This window comes from Lynx canadensis, chromosome A2 (assembly GCF_007474595.2).
Source record: "Lynx canadensis isolate LIC74 chromosome A2, mLynCan4.pri.v2, whole genome shotgun sequence".
In the NCBI taxonomy this organism is placed as follows: domain Eukaryota; kingdom Metazoa; phylum Chordata; class Mammalia; order Carnivora; family Felidae; genus Lynx; species Lynx canadensis.
Window position 1 is genome coordinate 15487923 of NC_044304.2, and position 21298 is coordinate 15509220.

Here is a 21298-nt window from a genome sequence, read left to right on the forward strand (position 1 = left end):
GTAAGAATAGACATAACGAAGAGCAAAGTTTTTTATCAAATAGGGTTACTCACTCTAGACTCAGAATGTACTGCATACTGAGAAAAAACAAGCCCTTAAATGTTGAACAAAACCCCTTTATGCTTCTTCTGTCATCAAAAGGTCTGAGCCATAATTGAGCAGGGGCCTTGAATTTTTAAGCTGAGCCAAAGCTGCGTCCTGACAGCCAGGAATGCACCATCTAGACAGCTCAGCACAATCAAAAGTTCAGTCAAGGCTTGAGCCAACATTCTTAGGAACCCAGAATATATAGGCCAAAGAGGCTTGCTTTCCTGGTCAAATGAGGGAAATCTCAAAACTAGGTAAACGTGCAAAAAATAAACGTTGAAAACTTCATTTTGCTAACGGCAGGAGTTAAACAGACACGCGAAAAGCAGCAAAAGCAGGGCACGAAGTATTTGTATGTGGAAGAGTCGTCATGTTGGTTTATGTCAAAGAATATCGTATTTATTTATCTGCACGTGGGACAGTTAGGTTTTAAGGTTTCAAGGTTTCGGCAATGCTTTTGACTTTATTATTGATCTGGAACACACTATACAGAATATTTCAAAGTCGTTACCGAAAACCAAGTTGAAATCTTACTTAGCGATACAGGATTCTCAACACCTCTTCCTTCCCTGTGGGCATCAAACTAAGGAAGACGCAGGGAGAACATGATTAAATGCCTTCTGACCAATAGACTAGCAAGTTCTGTTTCCAAATATCCCGGTCCTTAAGTAACGGAATAGATTTTCGGAAAGAGTATCAATTCTGGGCTAAAGAAATATGTGGGGACACTGGAATCCTCACTGAAAGCTCTAGAAGGAACAGAGATTGAGTGACATCCGTGGTGAGAGGTAGGTGCGGAAGGAATGCACTATGGAGGCTGGCCTGTCGGATTTGTCCCTCCCTTCTCTCACTCGTTTTTTTTTGTTTGTTTGTTTTACATTTACTTATTTTTGAGAGACAGAGAGACGGAGCATGAGCAGCGGAGGGGCAGAGAGAGAGAGGAAGACACAGAATCCGAAGCAGGCTCCAGGCTCCGAGCTGTCAGCACAGAGCCCGATGTGGGGCTCGAACTCACGAACTATGAGATCATGACCTGAGCTGATGTTGGATGCTCAACTGACTGAGCCCCCCAGGCGCCCCAGTGAGCCCAGATACTTTAACTGGGCGGCACGGGATGGATCTGACTGCTCCGTCAGTAACCCAGTAATCCAACGGTAAATTGGGTTGCAAAAAATGTCTGCCCTCCTCTGATAAACACAGCGTTTAGCTAGAGAGACGGAAGTTAATCGAATCCTCATGTTTGCTGTTCGTTTTCCTTTCCACTGGTAAAAATACTGCCTATAAGAGTTGCTGGTCACATTTTCAGGGCATTTGTATCTTTTTTTTTTTTTTTTATGATGAAACAGAGAAAATGAATTAGATTTTGAAAAATAAGGTTTATTTGTAGTAACTACCTTTAATAACTGTTTTTATTTTTAACATTTACTGAAATGGTGTATGCTTTGTGCTAATGCGGAAGGAGAAGGCTCTTCTTCCCGCTCTAAAATCTCTTCTTTACCACAAAGAGTTCTCACCGCGTCGGAACGGAGGCCCTGGAATGCTCGCAGAGGGGTCTGGGCCGGCCGGCCGGGATCAGGCAGCAGGCTCCCCTCTGCTCAATCAGGTAGCTGCAATAGGGAGTCTAGTTCTAAATAGTAGAAGCGAAGTCTATATATTAGAAAAATAAAGAGAGGGAATATAACAAACCGCTTCAAAATACGTGTCTGAGGTGAGAAACGGCTTGTACTTTTATGCTGTGGCAGCTTCCGGAAGAAATCTTCTTTGGGTTTTAATCTTCGGGTTCGTATCTGGAAAGAGGTAAGAAAATTCAGGGAAGACCATAACGTCATGATACTTTTTGTCGTTGTCGTTACCAAAAGAGTTTACGCGAAACATCTCTGCTGACCAAACCAGCAGCGTTGCGTTTTTCACTCGAAGTCACTGCTCCGCTGGGAGCCGGGCCCGGTCAAGGCAGTGTGACGGTGACGCGGAGGCGGCTCTGGCAGCAGGGGGGAGAAAGGGGCAACCGAGCGTGAAGACGCTTCTGGACTCTAAGTCTCTACAGCTGGCGCTTAGACCCACGGCAGCTGAGCACAGCAGAAACTCAGTCACCACCCGAACTGTCAGATGGACGCGGGGTGCTGATACGACCGCGCGAGAAGGTGAACCAACCCCCTTCTCTAAAGAACTAGATCTTGGATTTACTTCCCAGCTCTGTTCCCCTGGAATCCAGGTAACATGTCCGCTGAGTTTCCAGGTGAACCCGCCGAGGACAGAAATGAGCCTGAAGAGCAGACCACGTCCGGACCGGGACGGCTGTGGGTGCACCGTGACCGCGTGGCGGGGGCCACGGCTGCAGGCGTCCCCCCGCGTGGTGAGCTCCCGGAACCGGACACGGCCCTCCCTGGGTGTCGCGCGGAACATGAACTCCTAGGCCACGCCGGCTACGGCGCCCATCTGCAGGGACCGCGTTCTCTGGCACCTCAACTGTCACGGAGGGCACAGTGTGGCCGGGTCTTAGGCCCCTGTGAGAACACTCCTGAGGAGAAACGCCAAGGCCGCCCGTAAGCTGGCTGGGTTTCCTTTCTGATATCCCGCTTAAATGACCGTTGCCAAGAGCGGCCTAGCGTGGCCGTGTGTCTGAAGCCCCAGCCCTGGCGGGCAGTACGGACAACGCTTTCCTCAGACGCAGGCTTCTGGACTAAATGACAGAGCAGCTAACTACCCACTGGCCTGACCTCTCCGGACACAGGCTGAGATTTCACGAAGAACAAACATCAACCCGGCGGTGACGCAAACCCGAGACCGCGCGGGATCAGCAAGGCTTACTTGGCCAGTCTTCTCCTCAGGTCTTTGATTTGGTCATTCTTCCTGGTGAGAATCTCTTTCATGTTTCGATAAGCTGCTGTCTGTTGGAATTTCTTGTCTAATTCCTGTGCGGTGAAAAAGGTCAGCCCGTTACTGAGAAACGGCGAAGGAGAGGAAGAACCACCTGATAAAAACGTGTATTTTGGCTTTATTTTTACTAACATTCTGCTTATGTTATTTTCTAATTTCTTTTTAAAATTTCCTTACGTAACAGTAAGATTGTTCGAACTTAAAAGTGCATTCCTTCAAATGAGAAGTCAAAGAGCAACACTGTCAACCCATAACCGTGTACAGTGTTAGCGTAGGACTGAAGCATACTGTGCCCTAGACGTGGGACGTCTGTTTGAGACAGTAAACTCATTCTCAGGTGAAATAAGCATGAGCTTTTCCCCAAATCCCCAAGTAGTGTCAGTATTCCGGGAGGAGGATTTTTCATTCAGTTCCATTTTAGCCCCTGTATGCTTAAGAGTCTCATCCCTAAACTGAAGAACACAGTTTTCTACGCATTTCATGTAAGTTAAGAACAAGGCATAGTATCCTTTAAAGTTTGTTTGTTTGTTTTTGGAGAGAGAGAGAGAGAGAGAGAGAGAGAGCGAGCAAGGGAGGGGCAGAGAGGAGAGAGAGAATCCCAAGTAGGCTCTGCACTGTCAGCATGGAGCCTGATGCGGGGCTCGAACTCACAAACCGTGAGATCGTGACCTGAGCCGAATCCGAGAGTCGGACGCTTCACCAACTGAGCCCCCAGGTGCCCCGAGGCATAGAATCCTTTAAAGAGAAGTCACCTATCCCTTTGCCAGGCAACGTGGGGCTGGGCATCGCAGGGCACAGGGCAGCACACGTAAGCCGTCCGTGCAGGAGTATTTTACCAAACCAGAGGAAGGAGTGGAGATTTTTTTATTTCCACAGACAGTTTAGTGCCAAAGACAGAAGATTCTCTCAATGCCCAGAAATGACTGATCTCTAACACGCGCTGACTGACACCTTGAGAAAAAACAAGGTAAATCCGCAGCTGTCCTCCAGCATCTCCCTCAGTTCCCCCTCCTCCCCACTTGGGCAGACACACGCGGACAAGTCTGACCTTTTCAGCCATGCTCAGCTGCTCCTGGACCCTGAGTAGGTCGTGCTTGGCTGTTGCCAGATTCTCCTCCAGGGACTTCTGGTTTTCTGTCTTGTCGTTAAGTGTCTTCTGAAACTCACTCTTTAAAGCAGCAACTGTGTTTTCCAGGTCGTTCAAGTCTTGGGTCTTTATAAAATCCTACGGAAAACACATGCACTGACATAATTTCATGTTGACATCCGAACCGGCAACTGTTCTACGACAGTCGTTCAACCTCGTGACATGAGAGCAAATGTTTTGGGCATGCACGTCGGCCTCCCCGGCCGGCCTGGGTAAGCTCCAGATCCCTGAGGGTCACCGGCGCGCCCAGTCACCCTCGGCCCTAGAGCACGCTGTCCTGCACACGGCAGACACTCAGTGGCCGCTGATCTCCAAATGTGCGAATTGTCATGTATGCGTTGCTGGAACTCCACAGAGGGACAGGAGAGAGGTGAGATCTCAAATCTGACAAGGTTGTGTGCGCCCCGGCGTAGGGAGCGCAGACGGGTTTCCGTTTTGAAAAGTCAACTTAGAAAACATCCTGAAGAAATGTGGAGTAACACAGATGGTAAAATAATCAACTTAATACAAAAACTTTATATCAGAAATTTAATAGACGTAGGTCTTAGTCATTATTTACATTAAAATATCATGAGAGCCTAATTCATGCTTACTGGTTATATGGTTTGCTAAATTTAGAAGATCTTAAGTTTTTGTTTTTTATTTTTTTTATTTTTTTTATTTTTTTCAATGTTTATTTATTTTTCTTGGGACAGAGAGAGACAGAGCATGAACGGGGGAGGGGCAGAGAGAGAGGGAGACACAGAATCGGAAACAGGCTCCAGGCTCTGAGCCATCAGCCCAGAGCCCGACGCGGGGCTCGAACTCACGGACCGCGAGATCGTGACCTGGCTGAAGTCGGACGCTTAACCGACTGCGCCACCCAGGCGCCCCTGTTTTTTAAAGCAATATGCATGTTTGCGCACCCTGTCGGCACAACAAAAAGCAGCTGGATCTTGTTTTTGACTGGATAAACTTATAACGGAAAAAGCTGTATTACTAGGCCAGGAAAATGGTCGATAATTGCTAAATACGAAGACGGAACAGAACTACCAACGACAAACTCCTCACTCACGTTTGAAGTCTGGTCCTTACGAAGGTTTTATTTCTGCACGGCTAGTGAAAGCGTGCACATATTTTCTTTTGCCCAGATCTTAAAAGTAATTTTAAGAGAAATTCTTCATCCAAAAATGTTTGCAATTGTTTTGAGAAATTATGAAGCTGCTCTGGAGTGTTTAGCTCTGTTTTCTAAATCTACAGTCCTTGATACAGGATTGAAAATCATAGATCTCTCCTTTGTTATTTTTGTAGCCATCTAAGAATTATCCTATTTTATTTTTACTTATTATTTTTTTATTATTTTGTAAATGTTTATTTTTGAGAGAGACAGAGCACGAGGGGCGGGGAGGGGCAGAGACACAGAATCCGAAGCAGGCTCCAGGCTCCGAGCTGTCAGCACACAGCCCCACCAGGGGCTCGAACTCATGAATCATGAGATCTTGACCTGAGCCGAAATCGGACGCTTAACCGACTGCCACCCAGGCGCCCCAGAATTATCCTATTTTAAAGACGTCTCCAGATGAAATGACGTCACGGCTGAGATTTGCCTCAAAGAAACGTGAAGGGAGGGGCGATGGAGGGGAAGCGGGAAGGCAGCCTGGCCAACCCTAGGGGACCGGGAGGCTGAGTGACGGGCACCGGGGTGCATGACACCATACCCTCTACTTCTGTATGAGTTTGAAGTTTTCCATAAGGAAACCACAGAAGTGCAATGAAGCAAGTCGGGGACTGTTTGGCGGACATCAGCAATGACGGTACAACCACTGGAAACGCCGGAGCTACGCTGAAAATTCCCTCCAGAGGCCCCGCTGACAGGAAGTCTGTGGCAGCGTCTAGCGTCCACGGCAAGGCCACCTGTGCACGCGAGAACCTCCCGCGGGCAGAGCCATCCTCGGTCACGCCCCTCGGACAGGCCTGGAGAGCCACCACCGGATTTGGGTGCGTTACACAAGTACCACCAGACGGAGGCGGGTTTGAAGACGCAGACCGAGTAAATTCACCCTATTCTGTCACACTCGCCAAAGGCCGACTTAATCAGAAGTTCTATATAATAACGCCAAATACCAATCCAATGAACTAAAAACCCCTCCTTTCGTCATTTCCTTTCCCCCCATTGTAGTTGGAAGGTCAAGGTAAAAGGGAGAAGAGCTAAAAAAAAAAATAAACTTGAGAATATCTTGTATGCTGGCGGGCTCTGGGGACCGTGAGGCGGGTGAGCGGCAGGCATGCCCCTTCGGCCCTCTCCCGGCCCCTGGACAGGGATGGACCGTGGTGGCATCCCTCTCAGGGAGTGGCAGAGGAGGGGCAGAACGAACAGTAACTAAGGCTTCACGTTAAGGTTGCACTTTTAGTCTATTTATTCTATTAGAAAACCACGACAAAGATAGCTAAACTTATCCCGCCTCTTCAAAAAATGGAAGGGTAACTGACATGTAATATCCTATCAGCCTCAGGCAGACATCGTATTGATCCGAGATTTCTGTACCGCTCAAAGTGATCCTCGTGATAAGCGTGGTTACCAACTGTCACAAGATCATTACAGTGTCATCGACTGCATTTCAAACGTCTTTCACCTTTTGATTTCCTTGGTCAAGCTGTAAGTCCTGCAGTGCTCTTTCCAGTTTTGACTTCTCATCTAATGCCTGTGTTGCCTGTAATCAGATTTAAACAAAACACCCTCAGTATTTATTCTGTAAGCAGCTCTTTCAAGAATTTTGGTGAAGTATTTCTCGGTTACCTGTATTTCAATGGTCTTCAGCCTCGACTTCAATTTCTCATTCTCTTCTTGAAGTCGTTCAATTTCCTTTGTGAGTAAATTTAAGGTTTATTATTTTAGCTACGGTCTTTTCAATACTTGAAGTTGTTTCGCTTCAAAGTTTAATTTCAAAACTAAATTTAATTATTTGTCAGCTCAAACATCTGCGTGCCCTGGTTCCCGGTGACATCCAGTCCCACCCAGCCCACTGGCCTCCACAGCTGTGTGTCACTTGCGGTCTCTAAGCCTCCTTCACAGTCTCTCAGGCTCCCTTCAGGCCTCCGTTCTCAGCCTTCTTCCAAAGTCTCCCTCTCCTGCCATCTCTCACCTAGCTGATCCTGCAACTCTTGGGGCTTTTCACGGCCAACACCTGCACTTATCCTAGAAACACAGCCTTCTTTTTTTTTTTTTTTTTTAAGTTTTAAAATTTTATTTATTTTGAGAGAGAGAGGGAGGGGAGGAGCAGAGAGAGAGGGAGAGAGAATCCCAAGCAGGCTCCACGCTGTCAGCAGAGAGCCTGATGCGGGGTCAATCTCACAAACGGTAAGATCATGACCTGAGCCGAAATTAAGAGTCGGACGCTTAACCGACTGAGCCCCCCCCCCCAGACACCCCCTAAAAACACAGTCTTTATCAGTGCAACGCTCTACACCCAAGCCGCTAGGCGCTTCTGACTGAACTTGGCCAGAGGCCTTGGCTCCAAGCAGCTCCATCCGAGGGTCGGCAGGGAGGCCAGTCCCTACGCTCAACACACGCATCGGGCCCGAGAGCACCGCACTCCGTGCCTAATCACGCCAGCTCCCCTTCCGGCCCTCACTGCTGCCCACGCCTTTTCTTCCCACAGACAATTTAATCTGCCTTTAACCTTCAGCGCAGCTCAGGAACCACCTTCCCCCAAATCTGTCCTCAACCACTTGGATCCGGAACTGCCTTCTCTGCCACCCTGAGGCACAGACGTTAGCATTCTCCTATCTGTTTCTAGACTGTTAATTCTCCCTTCTCAATGAGACCACAAGGTTTTGGAGGGAGACTAGGGACTACACTGCTTTTTATCTAACAGCATCCAGCATAATGTGGGGAACACAGGAGCCATGAAAATTGTTCGTAGATTAGTAATTAATTTTTATTAACCTTCCTAATAAAAAAATCCCATCGTTGTTATTGCAGACTGTAAACTTCAAATGTCCTTCAATAAACACTGTCCAAAATGCCATGCCCTTCGCTTCGCCATCAAAAGACACAATTAAGAGCTGCTTCAGACTTTCTGGAAGGTGAGTGCCCTCTCCTGGCCCACTGGAACCACGAAATCAAGTGACTACAGTGGACTGATTATCCTCCATGGACCCGAGCCCCAGTCAAACCCCCCTCCCTCAGGGTCTCCCCCCTACAGTTGTGCAGGCACCGAACGAGAGGGTCTGCCTCTCTCCAAGCGAGGGCAGCGTTACCTTGTTCAGGAGTTCTGTTCCGCCCTCATTTAGTGGAGCAAGCTTTGGCTTCAGGGTATCTAGGATGGGCTGACACAGAAGAAAGAAACCAAACCAAAATCACCACAGAAGAAATCACATGTAATCACTCAACATTTGCACTTTCTTTCTTTTTAAAAAAAATTTTTAAGTTTATTTATTTATTTTTGAGAGAGAGAGTGGGAGGGGCAGAGAGAGGGAGAGGGAGAGAGAGAGGGAGAGGATCCCAAGCAGGCGCCACAGCATCAACACCGAGCCTGAGGTGGGGCTCAAACTCATTACCATGAGACCATGACCTGAGCCAAAGTCGGACGCTCAACGGACTGAGCCACCCAGGCGCCCCTCGACATTGCACTTTCTAAGTGGAAAACACCGTGTAAACATGTCCACTGGATGTCGGCTCCGCAGGGTGGGTGGGGGTTTCTGTTGGTTTGGTTCTCTGCTACATCCCGTGACTACGACAGTGCCTGGCCCACAGCGCCCAAACAAATCAGAAACGCACATGAAACCCACCCTCCCCAAATCCTTTAAAGAGCTACAGACGGAAGGGAAAGGCGGGAAGAAAGGAAGAAGGGAAGGTGCTCGAAGCCAGAGCGGACAGAGGTCCCAGCCTCTGCGGACAGGAATTTTCCCCGGTTTCAGGGAGTTGAAACAGATGTGCGCAGGAGCCCGGGTCTGGGAAAAGTGCACGAGTGCGGCTACCCCACAGGCGAAGGAGAACTTGGCCCAAGTACCCTGGCAGTTTGGCGATGCGCATTAACAAGTGAATCCATGCCCTCTGACCCGGAAACGCGCTCCAGGGGAATAAGGGGCAAATTGTTTTGTAAGGAAGGGTATGGCGTATGTCCGTGGATTCAGCTCGGCGGTATCCTTCTATCAGGCGCCAGGGAGCGTTCGGGGTGCGGCTGGTTAAGGGCTCGTTGCAAATACCGAGAATGAGTGAAAAGAGAAGTAGGTCACTGGTCACTACTAGGGTCGTCTCCACTGGGCAGAGGAGCACAACAGGGCCCGGCTGCCTCAGGCAACCCGCTCAAGGTCACTCGGCGAGAGAGCCAGAGCCGGGACGAATGCCCGTGCTCTGCGCCATCTGGGCGAAGAGCTTATATGGCAGGGAGCGGGGTGGACGGCAGGGATTCCGTGTGTGAGTGTGTGAATGTGTGTGTGTGAGTGTGTGTGTGTAGAGGGGGGAGACAGAAGCAAGTGTTCACGGTTACTTTTTCCAAAGCTCTCCTTCTTTTGCCTGAAAACAGGAATGTTTGAATTCTGCTCTTGAATTAAACGCGTTCCTTTGAGGGTTTGCACTTGTACCTCTGAACCGCTCTGAGCACCTCGAGGATACTAAACGCCGGCCACTAGGGTGTGGGCTTAGGACGACGCCAAATTACCTTTTTATTCGAAGACGTAAATTCTGCTTTTTCGAATTCTGCAACTTGTTCTAATAATTCTCTGGAAGATAAAGATGTGAAAAAAAATCCATTTAAAATAGATTTGCATCCCAGACACAGAAGAATAAAGTCACTGGCACCGATCTCCCACAACACGCCGGAGAGAACAGAGCACCCTGTCGAAAATGATTCCTAGTTACCAATGGCCCAGAGTCCAAACCCAGGGACCGGATTTGAATATTCCACGGCACCTAGGATCGTGCGCCTACTGAGCATACGCTCTAATCGCCAGAACGAAACTACAGTGTTAGTTCAAATCTGGCACAACTTGTCCTCAATTCCGTATTTCTGAGGTGTTAGAGGGAGACTGCTCTCAGACATGATTTACATCGATCGTTAGCTAGTGAATGTTCAAGAAACGCAGACTGGCTCTCATAGAGTAAGTAGCCTCGGAGACATGGGATCAGTTCCGTGATACCTACTGAAAAAAGACTATCACCCCTACTGGGAAGGAATATGCTGTACCTCTGAGGAAGAAAGCTGGTTCGGGAATGAACCAACCACCTGACTGTTCCCTTTCCCTGCCCCGGTGTGGTCCCAGTCTGGATCCCGGGGGTGGCCCACGCCGGCGCCTGGGAGGGGACGTGGTAACCACTCTCCCAAGCTTACTGTGGCGCTTTCTCCAAGTTTTCTCAGCAGCTCTCCCTGGCGGCCAGTGGACTGAACCGGTTTTCCTCCCCGGTTCAGGAAGGCCATCCCAGGGTGGTTCACCACTCTGCTGCCGTGCCTGGGGGCGGTCAGTCTTTCCTCATTTCTGGCCCGGCTTCTCTTAGACTTTTGAATTTCATTTTACTTTTTTTTTTTCTAGTTTTGAATTTTTTTTCACGTTTATTCATTTTTGAGAGAGACAGAGCAAGAGAGGAAGGGGCAGAAAGAGAGGGAGACACAGAATCCGAAGCAGGCTCCAGGCTCCGAGCTGTCAGCACAGAGCCCGACGCGGGGCTTGAACCCACGGACCATGAGATCATGACCTGAGCAGAAGTCGGATGCTTAACCGACTGAGCCACCCAGGCGCCCCTACTTTATTTGTTGTTGTTGTTAATGTTTATTTATTTATTTTAAGAGAGAAAGAGAATGAGGGTGTGCATGTGCGAGTGGGGAGGTGGGTAGGGGCAGAGAAGGAGAGAGAGACACACGACAGAGAGAGAGAGAGAGAGACAAAGAGAGAGACAGAGAATCCCAAGCAGATTCTTGTCAGTGCAGAGCCTGACGTGGGGCTCGAACCCGTGAATTGTGAGATCATGACTGAGCTGAAAACAAGAGTCGGATGCTTAACCAACTGAGTCACCCAGGCACCCATTTTACCTTGTTTAAATTAATGAGCTCTTTGATACCTTCGAGATTACAAAACAGTTTTGTTTTTTGTTTACATTTCCTATTTTAAAGTAAGTGTATAACTTAAAATGTAATTATAGAAAAAACCGCAATCCTCCCGGTCTGAATTGACGGTATTCGAATGCATCTTTCAGGTGTTTCATAATCTTCATCCCCTCATCGACCTATTATGCCTAAAGACTCATTATAATACAATGCGACCAATAAAGAAATGGGCAGGGATCATTAGTAACAGTCCGAAAAGCAATTCCATGAATCTCAAACGCCTCTATAACACCCGGGATTCGGAGAAACAGAATTCTGAAGGGGACACCGAGCGGCACCTAAGAGATCACTCGGTGGGTACCCAGAGGCCGTCCTGCTGCCCACCCCACGCTTCCTCAGGCCCCGGCCCTGAGAGCAGAAGCGGCGAAGACGTCCGCTAACTTCTGAGACCGTGCTGGGGCCTCTACCGTCCTAGCCGCAGAGACGAACGTGTCACCTGTTTTCAAGTTCCGAGATGTCCGTCTGCAGCTTGAGGTACCACTTCTCGGCTTGGGAGAAGAGCTGCCGCAGGAGTAACACGTTGGTGTGCGCCGTGTTGATGAGCTCAGACTCCACCTCGCTGTAGACCACGGCCTGCAGCCCGCTCAGGACCTCGGACACCTCGTCCACGGTGAAGGTCTCCTCCACTAGCCTGCGGAACAACCACAGTCCCAGACTTCCGGATGAACGACCCAAACCGTTTACAAAACAAAACAAGACTAAGAGACCCACATTCGGGTCAACCGAGGGGGTGACGGGGTTATTGGGAAAATCTCTTCGGGAACGATCTTCTTTATGAATAAACCGTACTGAAGATACCTGAAGCTCAGTTCACTTTTGCTGTCCGTCTGAATGACCCAATTGCGGGTGTACGTGCCCTCTAATACAAAGTAGGTGCTCAGAAACATTCCCCCAAACGTTTACTTTTTTCTTTACGTTCTCGGTTGAAACATTTTTTTTATTTTAATCTCCGCTAAAATCAGTCTTCTCACATTTAGCAGTTTCAAGAGTCCCCTAGAAGGTAGTGTTTTTCCTTTCCTTTCCTTTTGTCTAGCATTTCAATAATTGTATGAACTACTCCAATGGTAGCAAATGATTATAAGAAAATAATTATGTGCTGCTTCTCTTGGCATTCCTTTTTTTTTAAGTTTATTTATTTATTTTGTGAGAGGCAGAGACAGTGTGAGCAGGGGAGGGGCAGAGAGAGAGGCAGAGACAGTGTGAGCAGGGGAGGGGCAGAGAGAGAGGCAGAGACAGTATGAGCAGCGGAGGGGCAGAGAGAGAGGCAGAGAGAATCCCAAGCAGGCTCCGCACTGTCAGCGCAGCCTCCGACACGGGGCTTCAACTCACGAGACCTCGAGATCATGACCTGAGCCGAAGCCGAGAGTTGGACGCTTAGCTGACTGAGCCACCCAGGCGCCCCTTTCTCTTGGCATTCTTGAGGCCCAAATGAAAAAACAACAAAAAACAACTAACTTATCTTAGGTGCAGCTCCTCTGAGCACTGACCATTCCCTAAAAAGGAAGTCATCATCAACAACAGCATTAAAACCCACTCTCCCACGGGGAAGGTTTAGGTTGGGAGGGACCTCAGAGCCATTTTCTTCAACCCCCTGGCGTTCCAGATGGGGGCGGGGGATGCAGGCTCAGAGGGCAGGGGTGACATGGCCCTGGTCCCACGGTGGGGGTGACTCAAGCCCACAATCATTTCCGGGAGTCTCAGCAACATGCCCAACAACCGAATCCCGAAAAAGCTCCTAATTTAAAGGACAGTTTGACAGTAAGACCGTCTCTCCCCTCCTGGCCCCAACCCTCAGCCGCTCAGGGGACAGGAGTGATGGCCCCATCACTCCTCACTTCCAAAAGGACAGAATTAAGGAGCCCACCAGTTTGACCAGAGTTATACTCAAGTTAGTAGTATTTGTTACCATTCTTCATTGTTTCATTTAGCCAGAATGAGCCAGTCTAAAAAAACCACAACTTCAACTATTTTTGGGGAACACCCTTATTCAATACATCAACCATCTTCCTCTATTCTTTAGAGAGAACAAACCAAATCTGCTTCCACTTTTTTTTTTTTTTTTTTTTTTTTGGCAACCCAAGTTCATGCTTATGAACAGCAATTAAGGCACTCGCTGTATAAAGTGAGTGATGAAGTATCTTCCGTGGCTCACAGCCGGGCCAGTGCAATTGTTGCTTTCATCTGCTGGGGGTCAGGAGACCAGCTGACCAGGTTACATCGGTGGGTCGAACACGTAACGGTCTACAGCTGGTGGCGTCCCCTATCGTGTGCCGCGCGTGGCTTTGCGACACCTGTCGCTCACGCGGAGGCCTTTCTCATTTCCATCTCATCTGACATTTAGCCGTGCCAAAGTCTGATCCCCGAGTAATCTGGGGTCTCTTTACTACTTAGTCCTTTCCTTTCATTGGTTTCCCTATGTTTCTCCAGATCAAACATGAATTTTCCACGGACTTTAATTACATCCCACGACAGGCTCAACCAAACTAATGATCATCTCTTGCCGTATACCCACGTACCAGCGCAAGCTTGCTGTGGCTTCCTGCTGTTTTCCCCCCTCCCAGTTCTTCAGTATCAACGGCGTAGGTGTCTTCTTGCTAACTGCCACGCTTTATGGCTCGAATCCTTTCATTAATAGCTCAGGTAATCCAAGTTCTGGGATCTTTAATACAGCAAGGCAATCATTAACCTACAAGCACTTCGCCATTTCCTGACGGCCCTTTCGAAACTTTGCAATCTCATCATTATCCTATGTGTACGTTTGGTAACAGATTGCTCCCACCACAACCCGGTTTCCCGAATTTCACCTATCCACGGGGCTTGGTGGAGTCACTCTCAGGGGGGACCCGATCATGATAACCCGGCAAAGGACTGTATGGCCTCCGCAGCCATATCCCCACACCGGCTACCAGAGAGGATCCAGGTTTCCCCTGGGGTTCCCTTTGGGTCCTCTGATACCTGCTCTCCTTGAGGTCTTGGAAGCAGGAATCGACAGTTTTGAGTCTCAAGCCTCTTCTGGAACGAGCAAAACGCATGTAGTTAATAACTTCGTTTCGATGGTGTTCATTTAGGCCCAACTCTGCCTAAAGGAGAGAAAAGCAGATGTTAGTCTTGGAGGTGTGATGAAGGAACCAACGATGAAGATACAGAAGGGACCGCTACATGTCCCCCAAATTCCATTCTTCCCTTCCTCCCGGGGAAATGGCTGCCCAACTGGAGGACGCTTCCCAGCCCTTCCTGCGGCCACTCGATTGCTGCTCGGTACTGGATGTGAGCGGAAGAGGTGAAGCCTACTCCAGAGCATGGGCTTTGGAGTCGGGTCTTTGCCACACCTACTTCCCTGAGACCTGGAGCGGGGGAGTGGCTCAGCTGAACCTCACAGACAGTGCTCTGGGGGTTGGGTGGACAGCACGATGAAAGGGACCCTTATCCCGACCCAATGTTGTGGAGCAGCACTGACCTACAGACCTAGATGAGCAGGGAAACGGCTGCTAAGTGAGAAACACGCTTAGGTATTCTTGAAGCCACTGTTTTTTTGTTTGTTTATTCGTTTGTTTTGATATATATGGTAGCGACTTAACCTTACCCTGGCTAATGCAGCTTTAAGAAATGTACTGGGTTTTTGAAATAGTCACGAAGTGGTCTTTATTTTAAACCAGCTGAGAGCTGGACAACTATGAGCTAGAAATTAGTGAAGTTTTTTGTTTTTTGTTTTTTTTTCAGTTTATAGCCACGCTGAAAAGAAAAGGATACTACACAATTGAATATCTAATGTAGGGACTCTATGAGTCAGGAACGATCTTTATTTTAAGAGCAATGATCTACCATGGCCTTCCTGTGGGAGACTAAGGTCTAACTTACGAGCCTCTGTCTCAGACTTGTCACCCTCTCCACAGTGTTGGAAGCAAACACCAAGGCCATGGGGCATGATCTCCTTCAGCCCCCAGTCCCTCACGGTGGCTTTTCTGCATCCACACGGCTCCCGTCTGCAGTCTCAACTTTCTTAGGACACGGGTCTCTGAAGGTCAGGACCTTGCCCACCTGGTTCCCTAAGGTACCGCCATCCCCGGTACTAAGCACGGGGCCTCACAAGCAACAGACAGGTGGCAACAAATGAACTTAAAGAGCTTTCCTCCTTTTGAAGGTCACGTCTTCATCGGGCCTTAATCGGTTCTTTCAAACTCCCGGAGGACTTTATTTAACCAATTATTCCCCCGTCTCAACATTCCATGGGTTCCTTCCCCCCTTCAGACTACAGGGAAGACTATACATATAAACCGTATTCAAAACCACACAAAACCCCTCAACCCTGAGATTCCCTTTAACTACCCTTGCACCCCCCCACCCCTTCTACCCTTGCTATGCCATCACCTAGCCCTTAAACCCATACCTACTCAAATTGCTTTTGTAAAGCTCACCGGCAACTTTTTTTTCTTTTCTCTCTTTTCCTTCCTTCCTTCCTTCCTTCCTTCCTTCCTTCCTTCCTTCCTTCCTTCCTTTCTAGAATTACCAGGGGCTTTTATTTATTTATTTAGAAAACTTTTTAAATTTGGGGCGCCTAGGTGGCTCAGTCGGTTAAGCATCCGACATCGCCCCACGGTGGGCTCTGTGCTGACAGCTCGGGGCCTGGAGCCTCCTTCAGATTCTGTGTCTCCCTCCCTCCCTGCCCCTCCCCCAAGAGAGACTCTGTCTCTCAAAAATAAATAAAACATTAAAATAATTTTTTTTTTTTTAATTTGAGTACAGCTGACACACAATGTTACACTCGTTTCACTGCCGAGGTATTTCAGTGCCCCATGGCAATGGTGCCCCCCAGCTCTGGCATCATGCTTTCTTCCGAACCTAACTTTAGGACTGTGCATTGTTCTAAGCACGGCTGCCATGCCATATCCGCTGGAAAGAGGAATGGATCTGTTTCTGCATACAGGCCTGGCCTCTTCGGAACAGGTCAAAACAAAAGAAGTTACACCACCCCAGTTCCTTCAGCTGTACAATGGAGGGCTTGGACTCTTAAAGTCGCTCTCGCATCCGAAAGCTGGATTCAATCACGCTCTCGCTCCTCAACTCGTTAAAGTACACAACTGTTCCTGCCGTCAAAGGGGTGTGGGTGTGAAAACTTGGGAGTTTTAGGACCGGAGCGAGAATCCCGCCCTGCGCCGTGGGCTGGCAGCAGTTCCCCGCAGCTCCCCCGACCTTGGAGATGTGACTGGGCCGGGCCCGCCCAGGTAGGGGTGAGGCCTGACCCGACGCGGGGGAGAGAGGCGGCCAGTACGCCGAAGGGGCTTGGGCCTTGGTTAACGGAGCCTCGGCGGCCGGGAGGCCCAGGGGCCGGACTGGGCCCGGCGGCAGCCACGCCCTCCCTCGGCCCCGGCTCGGCGTCTCCTCCGCGCGGGGCGGCGGCGCCCGGCCGGCTACTCACCATGGCGGCGGCGGGAGTCGCAGCCCGGAGGAGCGGGAGAGGCCAGGCGGAGCCCCGTCAAGCGCGGGGATCGCCGAGGGTGGCTGGGCCGCAGAAGATGCGGAGGGCGGGCAGCTTGTTTGGAAGCCTCCGGTTGCTAATGGGAACGGAGACACGTGACCCCAAGTGATACACTTTTATTGGTCCTCGAGATCACGCGACAGGAAGTGCCGCCTGACCCGCCGACTGCCGCATGCGCATTGGCTTCCAGAGCCCGGAAGTCCCACCTACTCGCGCCACGCCGACTCTGGCGGCCTGTGCCGTTGCCAATGGTAACGGGAGAGGAGAGGTAGCCAGGACCCCCAAGGTCGGGCGCGCGCCACCCCGCCGGTCCTCCCAGACCCCCGTCCACGGAGCCTCGGGTTGCAGGGAAGGGCTGGCGCGCTCTTCCCGGGCTTGGTGATGCCGAGGGCGGTGGCTTGGACGTCTGACTCCCCACCTTTCAGTGGTCTCAGGGGGCCTGGCGTGGGCGCCCAGGACTGACTTCTTGTCTCTCCCGGGGAGCCTGCGTGGCTGGGATAGGCCGGCAGCCCCAGCGCTGCCAGGTGCCAGGATAGAGCTTTGAACGGCCGTCTCCCCGCCACGCTCATCCCTCCCCCCGCCCTCCCAGTCCTGGTTAAACTAATAGCACCTTTATCGTTAACAAATAAGCGCAAAAAGATTGATGACAGAGCAGCAAATTTCAAACTGTTATGCCTAGAATCACCAGGGAAGCTTGCTGAACAAATGCTTCCCAGGTCTCACCGCCAGAAAGTGGGAGTCAGGAAGTCTAGCTTGGGGGCTTGGAATCTGCAGTTTTTATCGCATAGGAGTGGTCGGGCACCACGCTTTAAGAAACGCTGTCCTAAATCATCAAGGAAATGCAAATCAAAACCGCAAGGAGGTAACACCTCACATCTGTCCCAGTGGCTAGGCCAGTGAAAAATACCAAGCGTTGGCCAGGATGTGGAGAAAAAGAAACCCTCGTGCACTGTTGGTGGGAGCGTAAATTGGTACACGGTGCCCTGTGAAAAACAGTATGGGGGTTACTCAAAAATTAAAGACAAATATCCTATGAGCCAGTGATTCCACCGTTGGGTATTACCCAGAGAAAGCCAAAACATTAATTCCAAAAGATATATGCACTCCTGTGTTTATTGCAGCATTATTTACAATAGCCAAGATATAGAAGCAACCCAGTGTCCGCCAACAGATGAATGGATAAAGACAATATGGTACACACATACATATGCGCACTGGAATATTATGCAACCATAAAAAACGACAAGATTTTGCCATTTGGGACAACATGGATGGACCGACCGGGTATTAGGTATGCTAGGTGAAATAAACCACGAGAGAAAGACATAATGCGTAGTATTACTTACATGGAGAATTGGGGAGAAAAAGTCAAACTCCTAGAAACAGAGTAGAAAAGTGCTTGGCGGGGGGCTGGGAGGTGGGGGAAAATAAGGAGATGCTGGCAAAAGGGTACAAACTTTCATTTATAAAACGAGTAAGTTCCGAGGATCTAACGTATAACACGGTAACATGGGGACTATAGTTGATAACACTGCATTGGATCATTGGAATTTGCTAGAGTGGAGCTTAAGTGTTCTCACCAAGAAGAAAGAGAGGAAGAGAAAGAGGAAGAGGAAGAAGAAAAGAAAGAAAAATATGAGTAAATGTGTGAGGTGACGAGGGGGTGGCCTTGTTGGTTAATTCAAAGAAGGGAATCCTTTTCAATGCATATGTATAACAAATTATCAAGTTGCACACTAAATATATTAGAATTTTCTTTGTCAATTTTACCTTAAAAAAGCTGAAAGAAAGAGAAAGAAAGGGAGAAAGGAAGAGAAAGAAAGGAAAGAAAGAGAAGGGAGGGAGGGAAGAAATCTTAGGAGAGGCAAAGTTGCAAGGTGAAACAGATTATTACGGATACCAGGCACTCGGGGCTGGGTGGGTGAAGGCAGTTGAGTGGGCGTTTCAGCAGGCTCAGAAGACAGAAGCGTGACCCAGATACACTAAGGAGGGAACGAACAAGCTAAAAAGCCAGCTTAGCCTGGTAGACCCTGAAGAAGGAGGAGAACAGAGTGGGGACCTTCCTGAGAATCTGGGAGACTTAAAACAGAGAAGAGTCCAGAAAGGATTTTACACTCCTGCTTCTATCTGCTTAATTTACGGATACAGAGATGGAGAGCAAAGGCCACGCGTCCAAGTCCTCAGAGGGCCAGGTGGAGGCGTCTGAAGTGGGAGTCTGTGATAAAGCGAATACAAATATGTTTTCAGGAGAAAAACCAGAGGGCAGGTGTGAACTATTCTGGCCCGGGAGGTGTTAAATCATATTCTGGTTTTGAGAATCTCATTTTGCTTTTCATCTCTTGCCACCTTCATTTAATTCAAAATACAGCACGTACCACATTATGCACGAGGCTTGGTTGTCCCGAGGAGGGAGCTCAGTGCTTTTAAAACTAAACTTGAAACTTCCATTGCTAGAACAGAGTGGTGGCGGATAGATTCTGTAGAATTTACAAAGGGATGTGAGCTTGAGAAAGAGAGGCAGGGCAATGAACACACATTTGTCAAGTTAAATGGCCAATACGGCGAAGTGGCAATGACCTGAGTGGGTGAGTTTCAAGTCAGGCAAAACAAGAGTTAGGAGGAAACAGCATTTTCAGATGAGGAAAGACAGCTCAGAGAAGTAAAGGGTTTGGCCCAGGAGCAGAGGCAGCAGAGCTGGGCCTGGAATCCAAATCTCATGAGCAGAGTGGTGAGAGTTTCTCAACCACTTTGACCCACCCAAATATAGCTGCCAGGGCTTTCTCTCGCAACTTTATCCCCACGCCTGTGACTGGAAGTTTCCTCACCCTCTATTTAGGGGAGCTTCTGAGTGTCCCATGGCTGTTGAAAAGCAGTGGAAGAAGGTGTGGTTTTCCAGTTTGGAGGAGCCTTGGCAAAGCCTTGGTGAGCGGCCAGGAGCCCTTCATGCACACGGTCAAGGGATGATATGCATGCAGTTGACCACGGAAGGACCGTGAACCTGAGGGACAAGAAGAACAGCTGGCAGGGAGCCCCTGTGTATAACCCGGAGCACTCCCAGGCACGGTGGAATGTTCTGGAGGCACCAGCTTGGCTGCCCCGCCTCACCATGGCCTCCTAGGGGTATCTGGACACGGACACGATCTCAGTCTCCCTGCAAGGCCCGTAAGGGCAGGTTCTCAACACCCACCCACTGCAGCGTGACCCCCTCCAAACTCAGTTCAACGTCCCCTGTCTCAGGCCATCTCTCCCATTCCCGTTGAGTGAGTGTTTGTTGAATTTGACAATGGTGTCCATTTTTTAGTGCCAACTACGGGCTAGGCGTACTCCGGTCCAATAGTTCATCCTCGCCATCTGGCTCTTTCTTGCTACCATAGACATTCATGAGTTCACATACGGGGAAGGTCACTTTGCTGGGTGCTGTGGAGGCGAGATAAAGAATGGATTTCATAACCACTTTTATGACATTTAAGTAAAGGTGTTCAGCACTGTGCCTATCTAAGGAAACTGAAGTGTGTTTTCATGTGATCTCCTGTGTTCGCTAAATGCTCGTTAATGCTGGGGGACAGAAAGAGTGGGTAGATAATGCACATGTGTCACTTGTGAGTATGTTTGTGGCTTGGGGATTTTTCAAGTTGTTCTGGGAAGCTGCATCAGGTAGTCGTTTTAGTTGAAAATTCCATCTGAATCTAAAATCTTCGGCACCGAGGATGTTACAACGATCACAGTTAGCCCATCTACCCAGCTGGGTTGATCGTTGTTACATAAGCTGTCCAAATAGTGTCAGCAAATGTGAACATGCGTTTTTGGCCCTAACTTGATGAACTTGGCTCACGAAGAGGCTGAGCTTGTTGTTTACAAGCTTGGGTTGATTACCAGAGCAAACAATTCGAGCTGCGGGGGAGAAGAACTCCGCCCTACTTTGATAGCGAACTTCTTAGCCTCACCCTATTTTTTTTTTCATTGCTGTGACCATTTAAAAAGTGTGTGTGTGTGTGTGTGTGTGTGTGTGTGTGTGTGAATCTGGAAGGAGTAGATAGGAGGCATCCAAACGAGGTCATTATATACTTTTCAGCAGAGTTCAACATAAATAAAATGAAGATCAGCTCTGTCTTTTTGGATTCTTAGAAAATGAGACCCTTTGTGAGTTCGCAGGTTACCAACCCAACACGCTGGCACCACCAATTTCGGGGCATTTGCAACCCACACTAGGAAAAGGAGGGCTGGGAAGATAATGGTGGGCTTCTTAGCGGTGTTGACAGATTCACTCATTCTGCCACTATTTACAGAGCTCCCTGCGCTCGTGGGTGCAAGATTCTGAGGTTGTGATGGTGAGGATGGGAGGGGAGAAATGGGGGATTCAGGAGGCCCCGGCTTTCCCTCCTCTATAGATTTTTGCCGAAGCTCGGGATGGGGAGGGCGAGACAAAATAGTAGAAAAAAGGATTTAGTGAAACATGATACAGGTGGGACACAGAAAAGGCAAAAATCTTAAGATGATGCGGGGAAGGGGAAAGTCGGAGAGACACCGACCTTGTAGTGGGTGAGGAGTGGTTAGGGGAAAATCGTTGTGGGGGATTCTCTTGAATAAGGCAGAGTCTTTGGAAGAGGGCTTCTTTTTTTTTTTTTAATT

General features: G+C 49.1%; 1 protein-coding gene across 3 annotated transcripts; it reads right to left on the bottom strand.

The window, feature by feature from the left end:
- Nucleotides 1–1443: 1443 nt before the first annotated feature.
- Nucleotides 1444–16714, bottom strand: LZTFL1 (leucine zipper transcription factor like 1). Of its 3 annotated transcripts, none has more exons than XM_030305797.1 (11): nucleotides 16610–16714; nucleotides 14149–14273; nucleotides 11630–11824; nucleotides 9754–9814; nucleotides 8351–8419; nucleotides 6888–6953; nucleotides 6724–6801; nucleotides 4013–4189; nucleotides 2896–2999; nucleotides 1814–1874; nucleotides 1444–1714 (listed from the first exon to the last, which is right to left on the bottom strand). In XM_030305797.1, exons 1-10 carry the CDS (start codon nucleotides 16610–16612, stop codon nucleotides 1856–1858), a joined length of 897 nt encoding a protein of 298 aa, XP_030161657.1. In that variant the 5' UTR covers nucleotides 16613–16714; the 3' UTR covers nucleotides 1444–1714; nucleotides 1814–1855. The 3 variants fall into 3 exon arrangements, with proteins under 3 accessions (XP_030161657.1, XP_030161662.1, XP_030161647.1); XM_030305802.1 differs by having other exon boundaries at nucleotides 1444–1734; XM_030305787.1 differs by having other exon boundaries at nucleotides 1444–1874.
- Between the last annotated feature and the right edge of the window lie 4584 nt (nucleotides 16715–21298).

Bases quoted from the DNA above. Each gene is read 5' to 3' on its own strand.
- LZTFL1 (XM_030305797.1), bottom strand. The intron at 6,802-6,887 runs GTAACCGAGAAA...ATCTGATTACAG, and splicing joins TGAAGACCATTGAAATACAG to GCAACACAGGCATTAGATGA. The intron at 3,000-4,012 runs GTCAGACTTGTC...TTCACCGCACAG, and splicing joins AGCTGAGCATGGCTGAAAAG to GAATTAGACAAGAAATTCCA.